At 41.3% G+C, this 12,408-nt stretch overlaps 1 protein-coding gene across 1 annotated transcript; it reads right to left on the bottom strand.

Annotated features, from left to right (window-relative positions):
- Positions 1-1,127: 1,127 nt before the first annotated feature.
- Positions 1,128-3,534, bottom strand: LOC118558789. The gene is made up of 4 exons (XM_036129331.1): positions 3,207-3,534; positions 2,944-3,027; positions 2,558-2,704; positions 1,128-2,289 (listed from the first exon to the last, which is right to left on the bottom strand). Exon 4 carries the CDS (start codon positions 2,121-2,123, stop codon positions 1,128-1,130), a length of 996 nt encoding a protein of 331 aa, XP_035985224.1. The 5' UTR covers positions 2,124-2,289; positions 2,558-2,704; positions 2,944-3,027; positions 3,207-3,534.
- Between the last annotated feature and the right edge of the window lie 8,874 nt (positions 3,535-12,408).

Raw genomic sequence — 12,408 nt, 5'->3', positions numbered from 1 at the left:
ATGCTTTCGGCATTTGGCTGAGTTTCATCGTAAGGAATGAAAGGCTGTCGGTGAATTTCAGACCGTAATCAGGCTCTGTAAAACAGAGAACTTTACTTCCCTGTGTGATAAGGTACGGTTTAATGCCCAATTCAACCATTACACTCAGAACCAAGTAAGAGTCAAACCCACGACTGTTGTGAGCTAGGAAAGTGTAACCTTTATAACAAGGTTTTCTAAAATGGAGCAGAAAATCCCTGACGCAGTTCAGCCCGTAAGAGTACCAAACTTCCCCCGCCAAAGTTTTTGTGTAGACAAGGAATGGGATGTGTCTCCCAGTTTGATCTGTAAAAGTTTCAAAATCGTAAAAAACCAGTTTATTTCCGAGTTCAGGGTCTGTCAGTGTGGGTTGAATGTAACACTGGTGCTCGTTTAACGTTACATCAACACCGCTAGGGACTTTCTGACGACAGATCGTGCATTTTATTGAACACTCGTGAGGTTTGCTCTCTTTGCCGGCTGACAAATCATATAGCCTTTTACACAGAGGGCAGTATTTAGTCGTTTCGCAGTTACTCACATGCTCTCCGAGGTTAGGTCTCAATCTGGGCTGTTTATGCCTATCGAGGCAGAATGAATTACGACAGATTCGGTTACAATCTGCGCATTGTACAGAGTCGTACCGCTGCAGAGTACATTTTGGATCGAGACAAACCGCACAGCGACCTTCGCAGTTATGTTTGTTGATGTTTTGGAAGCCGCTAAAGCAATAGCTGCAAGTGTACTTAGAACCTGTGAATGCTGTGAGACTTTTTATTCCATAGTAATGATTTTTGAACAGAAACAAAAAAATTGGATTTGAACGATCGGAAAAGTCAGTCTGGAATTTACGAAGCATTGCATCCTTACCGTCTTTATAGAAAACCACAATTTTCCTGTTGACAATCTTTTCAAATTTCTGCACATCGCTGAAAGTGACGGGGGTTTGCTCTGTGAGGCCCGCTGTGCGTTGCCAAAGTACAGCTTGCTGCACGGCTTGGGCATCTGTAAAAGCAGGGTTACATAGATGGGCAAGACTGATTGAAAAACAGAGCTGATCAGAACGATTGGCGACGATATACAAATGTTGACGTTTTTTACGAATCAGTTCACAGTCCACCTCCATGAGGGTTTCTTACAACCTGAACAATCATTTCTAAGTTGTTTGGATCCGGCAATTCCGCGTTTGACTGCGTTAGCTCCTCTAAAAATTCCAGAAATGCAGGCAGAATTGAATCACGTTCATCATTTACTTGTGCGACGGCGTGATGAGAAAATCCTTCTCCGCTCAACTCTAGTTGGATAATATCGCTACGAGAGGCCAAACGAGCAGCTGACTCTGCGAGCTCTGTGAGAATGTGATACACTTGTGTGTAAAATTCAGCGGGGTTGGGAGCGTCGCCGGCTCGCGAGGCAACGACGTTGAAAGGACGTCTTATTTCTGTAACATTGAAACCTTCTCGCTCTCTCTGAGTTAGTTGGGTATGTTCAGAGCTGTTTACAGCTCGCTCTCCATGACTAGTGCACGGTTCATCTGCTCGATCGAGTGTGGGGAGGTTGGGTGCAATGAGGCTTGGCTGATGAGGCTGGTTGGATGAGGGATTTTGCGAAGCATGATTCAAAGAACCTGAGGGAATATGTTCAACGTTTTCTACAAGACTACCCCCATGTTGCTCATACTGAAGGTTTGTAGGATTAGGGCTAAATGTTTGAGAGAGAGAAACGTTTAATTGATGAATCGCTTGTTCTAACCTGGACAGTGAATGTGGAGCTACATTGAAAGAACCAGGCACATGCTGAACAGGAAGATTTTGAAGGTCATTAACCATTTGTGTGATTTCGTGTAAAGCATTTGTAACTTGCTGTTGAAACTCTAAGGAATTATTTTCAAGCGAGTATGGTTGAGAGAAAGAATCATTTAATCGTTCGATGGCTCGTTCTACAGATAGTAAACGTTCAAGATCCAAATCTGGACCCTGAGTTCTGAGGGGGGAATTTGGGGTTAGATTGAGAAATTCGGTTGCAGGGTATACAGGGAAATTACGGAGTTCATTCACAGCTTCAACAATTTCATTCAATGCATTTCTCAGTTGCTGGCTACCCATTTTAACAGAGGTCACAATTTAAAAGGTTAACTCTACTGTAGCGTTGAGATCTTGGCGATTTCGTCCATCAGACACTTGCAGCTTCTCAGAAGCTCCTCAGCTCTCCGACTGTAGTAGGTTCCTCTGCGGCCGCATTATGGAATTTTCTGAATACTCTCCACCGTTTCTGTAATATGAGAAAATAATTATAATTAGGAGAGAATACAACATTGATTTATTATACGAGAAACCAAATTGTAGAAAAATAATAATTATAATAATGATAATAATATTAATAATAATAAGTGATAATAAAAAAAGAAAACAGTCATTGATTTATTTCGTCATACACTAACTGTACATACAGGTTTTTAATAAAGAAGGAGGCTGGGTTTTTTTTATTCATTTTATTAAAGGAAACATAGTTCTTTGAAAGCTTTGGGATTCAGATTTACCTGTGATAATCTTCCGGGCTTTAATTATTCTGGATAAGTTTTTGTTGATGGCTTCTTGAAACCTCAGGGTGGTAGAATGTAGCTTCACCAAACTGGATAGTTGCCTCTTACGTTTTAAAGAGGGTGTTCCCCTTCTGGCAGTTGGGGCTGCAAAAATAAAAAAATTAAAATAAAAAATAAATAAAAAATAATAATATATATATAAATAAGTAAATACAATTAAATAAATGAGTAAAAACCAGCATATAGGTGAAAAGTGAAGAGAGGCCGAGGAGCAGAGGTGTGATTCGAACACACACACACACTCTCACACACACACTTTAAGACTTTAAATAAAGAAAAAATGAATTAATTATTAAATAAAGAAAAAAACCTGTATTACTAACCCTGTGAAGAGGTTGCTGGCAGATCAGTTTGAGGTGCGTTCGCGGGTTGTATCTCTGCACCTTCAGCAGCGAAAGGGCCTGCTTCTGTTAAGAAAGAAAGACGGAGCTTTTTAATGGAGCGAATTACACGCATACAATGATTGCAGCAGAAATAAACACACACACACACACACACACACACACAATGAGAACATGAAACTGGGCTAATTCAGAAAAATAAAATCGATATATAGTTTCAGAGTTATAAAGAATGGTAAACTTACGAGGCGTTGGGTTTACTGGTGGAATCGTTCCTTGTGGTACAACCGTTTGGACCCTGTTGTTTTGCGAGGTGGGCAGTTTTGTTTTTTTATACTGAGAAGGGGTGTGGTTAACGTTGAAGGGGGGAGGTATCGGCTGTTGTGTGGAGGGCGGGTCTAAAAAGCTACCACTTTCTTGATCCTCAAAACATCTCTCCAGTCGCAACAGTTGCAGAACAGCGTTGACATCCGGTCTGCTATCATCTTGTCACACCATGCGTTAAGCAGAAAAATAACCGGAGTTGTTTTATCTTGAGCCTGGCTCGGAGTTGCGCGGAAGAAACCATCGACCGGTAAGCCCCGTTTTTGATTGTCATGTTGGTGAAAAGATCCTATTTGTTCTGTGTCACTTTCAAATTCCTAGAGTGGGGGAGGGGACCGGGAATGGGGGAGGGGAGCGGATTCCAGGAGTGGGGGAGGGGACCGGAAATGGGGGGAGGGGACCGGAAATGGGGGTGGGGGGACCGGAAATGGGGAGGGGGCCGGAAATCAAAGGGGGACCGGAAATGATTAGGGTCATAAATCACCCATCGATTAAAAAGTGACAGAAGGTATTATTTTTAATCTTTATTATAGTCTGACTGCTTTTACGGCTGAAACAAAGACTGATTTCCTCCCACCTTAAAGATTGGGTGCGCGTAACGGAATTAAATAATTCAAAATAATCATAATAATACTAATAAAAAGATTGGGTATGTATACCGGAGTTAAATAATTATAAATAACTTTAAATGATTACAATAATACTACTAAATAAGGTTGGGTATGCGTAACAGAATTAAATAATTACAATAATATCAATGATAGTAGTAATAATATTATTAATGATATGAATATAAATGAAAATAATAATAATACAATTAATAAAGGAATAATTAATTTAATAATGATTAATGATAGGGTGTCACATGAGGGGTCACGTGGTGGGGTCATATGGAGGTCACGGTAGGGGTCAATGATAGGGTGTCACATGAGGGTCACGAGTAGGGTCACGTGACAATCATGTGATCACCTAAAAGGTCAATTAAAAAATAAGCCCCGCCCCTTTTTAATCGCCCCGCCCACTTTTAATCCATCAAAATCGGATTAAAAAGTGACAGAAGGTATACCCTATACTCTCTAACATATGTGAGTGAGTGTCCTTGACAAGAGGACATGTAGTGCATTTGTAGTTCTATGAGCATTTAGACCTATGAACATTTGACCTATTTTTTAGGTCAAAATAGACTTGATGACAGATTTTGAAGCATTGAGTTTATTTACTGTTTATTATGGTAATCTGTTCTGCATATTGCCAAATTATGGTGATCTTGGGGTCGTGATGACTAGGCCATTGAATATTGTTACCCAGGGTACAGCGATGTTGTTACAGCAGTGTTAATCTGGTCCTGGTTACATTGAGTTAGACATTTGGATAGGAATCTCGATTAATTCAAAGCCACATTTAAGCAAAAAATCCAGGCCACTAAGTTTGTCACATAGGGCTCTAGGGATATGAAACCATACAGTGGGGAGAACAAGTATTTGATACACTGTTGATTTTCCAGGTTTTCCCACTTGCATAGCTTGAAGAAGACTGTAATTTTTATCATAGGTACTCTTCAACTGTGAGTGATGGAATCTAAAACAAAAATCCAGAAAAATACAATGTATGATTTTTAAATAATTAATTTCCATTTTATTGTGTGAAATAAGTATTTGATACACCAGAAAAATGAAACTTAATATTTGGTACAGAAACCTTTGTTTGCAATTACAGAGATCAGACGTTTCCTGTAGTTCTTGACCAGGTTTGCACACACTGCAGCAGGGATTTTGGCCCACTCCTCCACACAGATCTCCTCCAGAGCCTTCAGGTTTCGGGGCTGTTACTGGGCCACATGGACTTTAAGCTCCCTCCAAAAATTTTCTATTGGATTCAGGTCTGGAGACTGGCTAGGCCACTCCAGGACCTTAAGATTTTTCCTACGGAGCCACTCTTTAGTTGCCCTGACTGTGTGTTTTGGGTCGTTATCAAGCTGGAAGACCCAGCCACGACCCATCTTCAGTGCTCTTACTGAGGGAAGAAGGTTGTTGGCCAAAATTTCACTATACATAGACCCATCCATCCTTCCCACAATATGGTGCAGTCGTCCTGTCCCCTTTGCAGAAAAGCATCCCCAAAGAATGATGTTTCCACCGCCATGCTTCACGGTTAGGATGGTGTTCTTGGGGTTGTACTCATCATTTTTCTTCCTCCAAACATGACGAGTGGAGTTTAAACCAAAAAGTTCTATTTTTGTCTCATCAGACTACATGACCTTCTCCCATTCCTCCTCTGGATCATTCAGATGGTCATTTGCAAACATCAGACGGGCTTTGACATGCGTTGGCTTGAGGAAGGGCACCTTGCGTGCACTGCAGGATTTTAATCCTTGACGGCGTAGAGTGTTACTGATTGTTTTCTTTGAGACTGTGGTCCCAGCTCTATTCAGGTCATTGACCAGGTCCTGCCGTGTATTTCTGGGCTCATTCCTCTCAGCTTCCTCAAGATCAATGATGCTCCACGAGGTGAGATCTTGCATGGCGCCCCAGACCGAGGGAGATTTTCCGTTATTTTGTATTTCTTCCATTTTCGAATAATTGCACCAACTGTTGTTGCCTTCTCACCAAGCTGCTTGCCTATTGTCCTGTAGCCCATCCCAGCCTTGTGCAGGTCTACAATTTTATCCCTGATGTCCTTACACAGCTCTCTGGTCTTGGGCATTGTGGAGATGCTGGAGTCTGATTAATTGAGTGTGTGGAGAGGTGTCTTTTATACAGGTAACGAGTTCAAACAGGTGCAGTTAATACAGGTAATAAGTGGAGAACAGGAGGGCTTCTTAAAGAAGAACTAACATGTCTGTGAGAGCCAAAATTCTTACTGGTTGATAGATGATCAAATACTTATTTCACACAATAAAATATAAATTAATTATTTAAAAATCATACATTGTATTTTTCTGGATTTTTGTTTTAGATTCCATCACTCACAGTTGAAGAGTACCTATGATAAAAATTACAGTCTTCTTCAAGCTTTGCAAGTGGGAAAACCTGGAAAATCAACAGTGTATCAAATACTTGTTCTCCCCACTGTATACAGTTGGGGAGTGAAAAATAGGCTTTTAGCCAGTTTATTCTAAATGTACCTATTAAGGCTTCAAAATCTGAAGCTTTAATTCCACCCTCTTCCTACGCTTTAATAAGTTGAGACCTTCTTAAATAATAAGTTTTGTCCCTCCAGATAAACAGAAAAATGATTGAGTTTGCCATCTTAATACTTTCCCCAGAGATGAACACAGAATGACACGGATAAAACAATTTGGACACTTCCTCAGCCTTTGATTAAAGAACTTGCCCAAAAATTGCGATATCTCGAACTAACCAGCGGTTTAAAGATTTTTTTAAGTCATTTATACGTTTGCCAATATTTAAATTTGCTCTTTTAATAAGATATTTTGATATTGTTATTCCCAAATATTTAACTTCAGATTTAACTTTAAGAGAGGCAACAGATGCTTAAGAGCTGGAATAGACCGGAAGAAGTTCACAATGTTTAGAGACAGTCTAAATGCTTCAGAAAAGGTTAAAATGTATTTTAGTGCAATGTTAATCATAGTCTTGTCCTTTAAAAAATGGCTGTCATCAGCAAATTTAATTATTTTAAATTCTTTGTCAAAAATTGTAATACCATACAAATTTGGGTTCTGAGTAATTAACAAGGTAAGCATTTGAGTTGTTAATATAAACAGTTTAGGGGAAATTGGACGCCCTTGCCGAATGCCTCTCGACATAGTAAAGCTAGGGGGCAAATTTGTGCCAAGGGAAACTAAACTGCTTATGTCAATATTAAGCAGCTTAATTACATTACAACATTAATGTAATTAAACATTTTAAAGTTTGCACGTGAAAAATCAGTCTTGTATGATGATGAATATTCCTTCCCTTCATGAATGCAGATTGACATTCATTAATAACAGTTGCTAACCCGCTATTTAAGCGATTGATGTAAATAAGTTAATATTTTGTAGTGTGTGCGTAATAAAGTAACGGATCTCCGATTTTCTAAGGGCAAGGGGTCTTTTTTGGGCTTGGGGATCAAAGTGATGAGACAATGTTTCATGGTAGGAGAGAGATTGTTATTAGAAATACGTTCTAGAAGGGCATAAAATAGATGCTTTCTTAAATCATCCCAAAAAATAGATAAAACTCAACAGTTAAGCCATCAAGTCTTGGAGACTTATCCCCAGCCATTTTATTAATTGCTTTGTCTGACTCTCCAATTCCTAAGTCTTCATCCAATAGGTTTTGAAAATCAGTCAGTTCTTTCAATAGAGTCCTTAATTTTACCAAAGGATTGACAATTAGATTCAGAATAATAAGATAAATATAGTTGACTATAAAATGCTCTAATTGTAATCAGAGTCTTCCGCAACAGAGCCATTGTTTTTCATTTTTCAAAATTAAAGAAATGTAAAGAGTTTTTTTTCACCCTCCTCGATCCAATGCCCTGCAGTGAATGAAGGCTCCCTGAGCTTTGTCTATAAACATGTTATCCTCTTGAGTTTTTAAATCCTCAATTTGTAGTTGCTCCTCTGGTGATAGAATTGGTTTTCCACATAAATTATTAATATTACTAACATGTTGAGATTGTTTCTCTCTTCTCAGTTTTGAAGCCTGTTTACTGGTCCTTATTTCTGTTGCCCTAACATTAAATTTAAGCCATTCCAATTAACTCAAGTGTGAAAGTTTCAGCAAATAAATATCCTCAATGAGATTAATAACTTGTGCACAGAAATCATCATTAAGCAAAAAGTTGGAATTAAATTTTTAAATAAGGGCGGAAGGTGATTTACATTTAGTCAAAGAGAGTAACAAGGTAACTGTAATGAATTAGGAGGAATCCTATAAGAGCGAGACACGGAGCTGATGCCAAAGATTTATTAAAGGAGAAGATGGGTAGTCCAGGCAAAAACAAAAAGGTACGGAGCTGGCGTCCAAGATGACAGGAAAAGCTTGGGCAGACTCAAAAAACAGAAACTGATCAGAACAGGTGACGGATAGGTAAACAGACTGACTAACAAACGCTGGATTATTCTTACCACTGACAGAGTAAGTGGAGGCAAAGCAAGACATCCTGGCAACAAACAGAAAACTAAGGCGGGCTTAAATAGGCGAACGGAACAGGAGAGCAGGGCGGAACTAATTAACCAAAACAGGTGGAGGTGATAAGAGCATCAAGACTAATAAACAATAAACCTAAGGTAGAAAACAAGACAAAGACTAAACAGACAAGAGCTGAAATAAAAACTAATAATAAAGACCAGCTACTTAAAACAGACTAAGCATGAATCCAAAACAAAACAAGAAACAGAAATAAATCCTAAGACAGAAAAGTGGCTAAACTGAAAAAATAACCTGAACCACAACAGAACGTTACAGTAACTGAACAATGGTCAGTGCTGGTTATATTTTACAGCTTAAAACATTATTCATCATATTGTGAGGAATTATCCTATAGTCTAGCCTTGAACACTGACCATTTCTGGAATAATTGAACAAGGAGTATTGTCTTACATCAGCATTTCTTACCCTTTAACAATCTGTCAAAGTAATGCTGGAGACAAGGTTCAGTAAAATATCATCAAAGAGAGGATGCTGCCCTCTAGAGGGAAGACGATCACAGAATCCATCTGGAGCTAAATTAAAGTAACACCCTATGATAACCTGATCAGTAAAGTTCTTCAGTTTCCACTGTTGTATTTTCACAACAAGGTATGCATAAAATATCTTATTCATCACTTTACTATTATAACCATATACACATACTAGATATTTTCACAATAACAGTAACCCAACGACCATTTGTGTCACTAATATGCTTCAAAATAAAACCTGGATACCTATAAAACAAGCTCATAACCCCAGCAGAACAAAATGTGCCATGACTAAAGTAAATCAAATCACCCCATTGAAGTTTCCAAAATTTTGTCATGTTGTGCAATTATACACTGTTTAAAGTTATTTAATGTTTCATAAATAACTCTCTGTCTGTTAAGTATTGTCTGGTGATGATCAGCTCTTAAGCTGATATCAAGACAACGGTTGAAAGGGATGAATTCGAGCACTAGCAATCTTTTAACAGCAAAACCTGCACACACATAGAATAAAGGAGTGACAGCTTCTTTTCAAGTTCAAGAATTTAATAACAGAAATAAAATGAACATCCAGAGAACATCACTATGTAATGCTGTTTACCTGAATTAACACAATATTTCGATTAAAAAAAATCCTCTCTACTAGGCTTGTGAAACTTAACTAAACTACTAAGCAAAATGAAGATAAAAAGAAGCTAAGCTAAGGAACTATTTACATGCAAAAAAAAACAAACAAAAGACAAACAAAAGTGTTTGATCATAATCAGAATACTTCAGTGACTCCTGGTTCACTGCAGATCTGATTAACAAAAACATGGAATGGAGTTAAAACATTTGCCATGTATTTCAATCCATTCACAATGCAAAGCCCAAGTTGAACAAAACATTATTTGTTAAAATAATATTCTGAGGACCGGTTTGTCCTGTAAAATCATTTAAACCCTTACGACCGAGTTTGTTAATGCGATTCTCCCTCCGGGCGCATGAGGTCGCTGTGGCAACTCGGTGGCTAAGAGGTTGCAACATAATGTTGCCGAAATTGCCTTGAAAACCGGCATTGATATACCATATTGATGCGGGAATAAGGCTTATAACACCATCGTAGGATGGCAGAGCAGAACAGTTATACCTGACAACAGCCAGCTGCATGTCTCGCTCCGCCTAGCTCCACTCACATACATCTGGGACACCGCCATAGGAATTGCATTTACTGAAGGCTGGGCCTTATCAAAACTCCTTGCATATGATTGGATAAGCCACTTGTCTGTCATCTTTATCGACGTGCTATTTCAACCACTCACACCGAAGCTAACCCGTGACGCTGATGAGACCGACGCAGGAAAAAAAAAATTTTTTTTTTTTTTTTTTTATGTGTTTGCTGCTGTAGTGCAGGGTTTCCCGCAGCGCTATCTTGGCGAGGCGGCCGCGGAAAACGTGTCGTCCACCCCCCCCTCCGCTCTGCGAGCCGGTCCGCGGAAAACGTGTCGTTAAACCCCCCCCCCCCCCCCCCCCCCCGCTCCGCGAGTCGGTCCGCCTCGCATAAGCAAATTACAGCGGGAAACACTCTAGTGGCACGCGTTTTATTGACAGTGAGCTGACAGGAAGAGGGGGGAAGACAAGCGGCAAAGCGCCGCGGGTCGGAGTCGATCCCGGGCCGACCGCGTCGAGGACTAAAGGCCTCCCAATATGGTTTGCGCTAACCGCTAACCCCTCCGGGGCGCGTCCGCGTTGCGCGTCCGCGTACGCGCCCCGGAAAACAAATCTTGCCAAATCCGGTCGGGAGAAGGGCGAAAACATGGTTTACACCAACAAAAGCCTTCAGAGCCGTTCTCTGATGTTCTTTTAATGAAACAATATCAGATAGATTGGACAACACGGAAGAAATAGCAGTATCAATGCTAACGCTTGCTTCCTCAATGCGAGCCGCCATTGTTGTTGGAATCTCATGGTGGCTTCTCCACTACGTCACATCCATGAAACACCCGCCCTGCGTCCTGATTGGCCAGACCAAAAATTTGGTTGGGGAAATCACTTTCAATGAGCGATGTCCCAGATGTATGTGAGTGAAGCTAGGTGGAGCGATACATGCATCTGGCTGTTGTCAGGTTAGAACAGTTACGCTTTACGCTTTAAACTGACTCCTTTTTAGGGGTCCGAAACCGGATGTTAGCAAGGCTAATATCCTGTTAGCTAGCGCGGCCTACCGGTTAGCCCTTTTGTTCTAAACACCACGGTTTACAAACAATTCCCAATAAACCTTTTACTTCACCATCAGCCCGCTGCCCAAACCTGTCCTTTTCAGTTCTGTTCAGTTTGGCCATTCACGGAAGGGGTGTTGAAGGACGAAGTTGTTGGTTACCGCTAGCGGGCTAGCGCTTGGCTCTTGGCAGGCTAGCGTTAGCCTTGCAGCAGCATGTGGCTAACGGCGTGGTCTGGTTTGGAGGTCTGGTCCTCCAGGCAGACTCTGACCCCGGTTGCAGTCACAATTTAAGCAGATCTCTCCTTGGCATGGGGACGTTGCTTCTGTACCGGCTTTTCAGCTCTGCGTTGCCTGGAACCAGCTCCGTCAGGGGTCCGCTGAGGAAGCAAAACAAAGCTGGCATAGACGGATTCCTTCACTTTGGCATCTGTTTTAAGCAGAAGTGAGAGACCTATCTTTGAATCGGCTGGCAGTTTCTCCCTATGCCGGGAAAGAACTGAGTTTCAGAAGGGTTCATTCTCACCCAGCTCGGGGCCTGCTCCAGGCCCCATGCATGGCTCCTGAGGGAGGAGGGACCCCCCCAGAGGAGTGCTGGTCGTCCAAGGGTGGAGGAGTGTGTCCCAGCAGCTTGGAGTCAGGAGAAGAGACGAAGAGAAGAGAGGTTCTTTGTCTGTGGGAGAAAGGTTTTATCTCAGCAGGAGTGGTCAAAGCTGACCTCCTGCTGGGAAAAAGGGCCGTCCAAGGCTTGGGGGTCTCCTGTTACGGGCAGAGTGGAATAGACCCCTTGCAACCACGAGACTCCGTTACCCAGAACCCCTTGCGTGGCGGCCATATTGGTTGGCACGCCATTTGACGAAATGACGAGTTCTCCAGGTATTTTTCTTCTTTAGATAACGTATCACAAGATCGTTTTAAGAGTAAGTTGATGGTTGATGGTATCAGATTGCCAGATCCACACAGCAAAAGCCTGAAGGGACGGAGCGAGTCTGTGAAATGCTGGCCAATGGTTTTGTACCGCGACACAGCTGCTTTATAAACACGCAGGCCAGTATGGACAAGAGAGCACGAAAGCCCCTGAAACCACTGGACGGCTGCAATTATTTTATATCAGGAAAAGGCTCCAGCAACGCCCGCGACGCAATGAGGGATTAAGCGGGTCAGAAAATGGATGGATGTTCAGACATGTTTGTGTAACAGCAGAAAGCAGAGAGGAAGACCCGCCCGGTAGGTTAAAAAAACGGGTGTCGGCGACATTGCAGCGTAAACACAGACGTACTAGCGCCCGTGAACG

The sequence above is a fragment of the Fundulus heteroclitus genome, unplaced genomic scaffold (assembly GCF_011125445.2).
Source record: "Fundulus heteroclitus isolate FHET01 unplaced genomic scaffold, MU-UCD_Fhet_4.1 scaffold_157, whole genome shotgun sequence".
Taxonomy (NCBI): Eukaryota; Metazoa; Chordata; class Actinopteri; order Cyprinodontiformes; family Fundulidae; genus Fundulus; species Fundulus heteroclitus.
The sequence above is the reverse complement of the archived record's forward strand: the minus strand, read 5'-3'. Positions and strand labels throughout refer to the sequence as shown.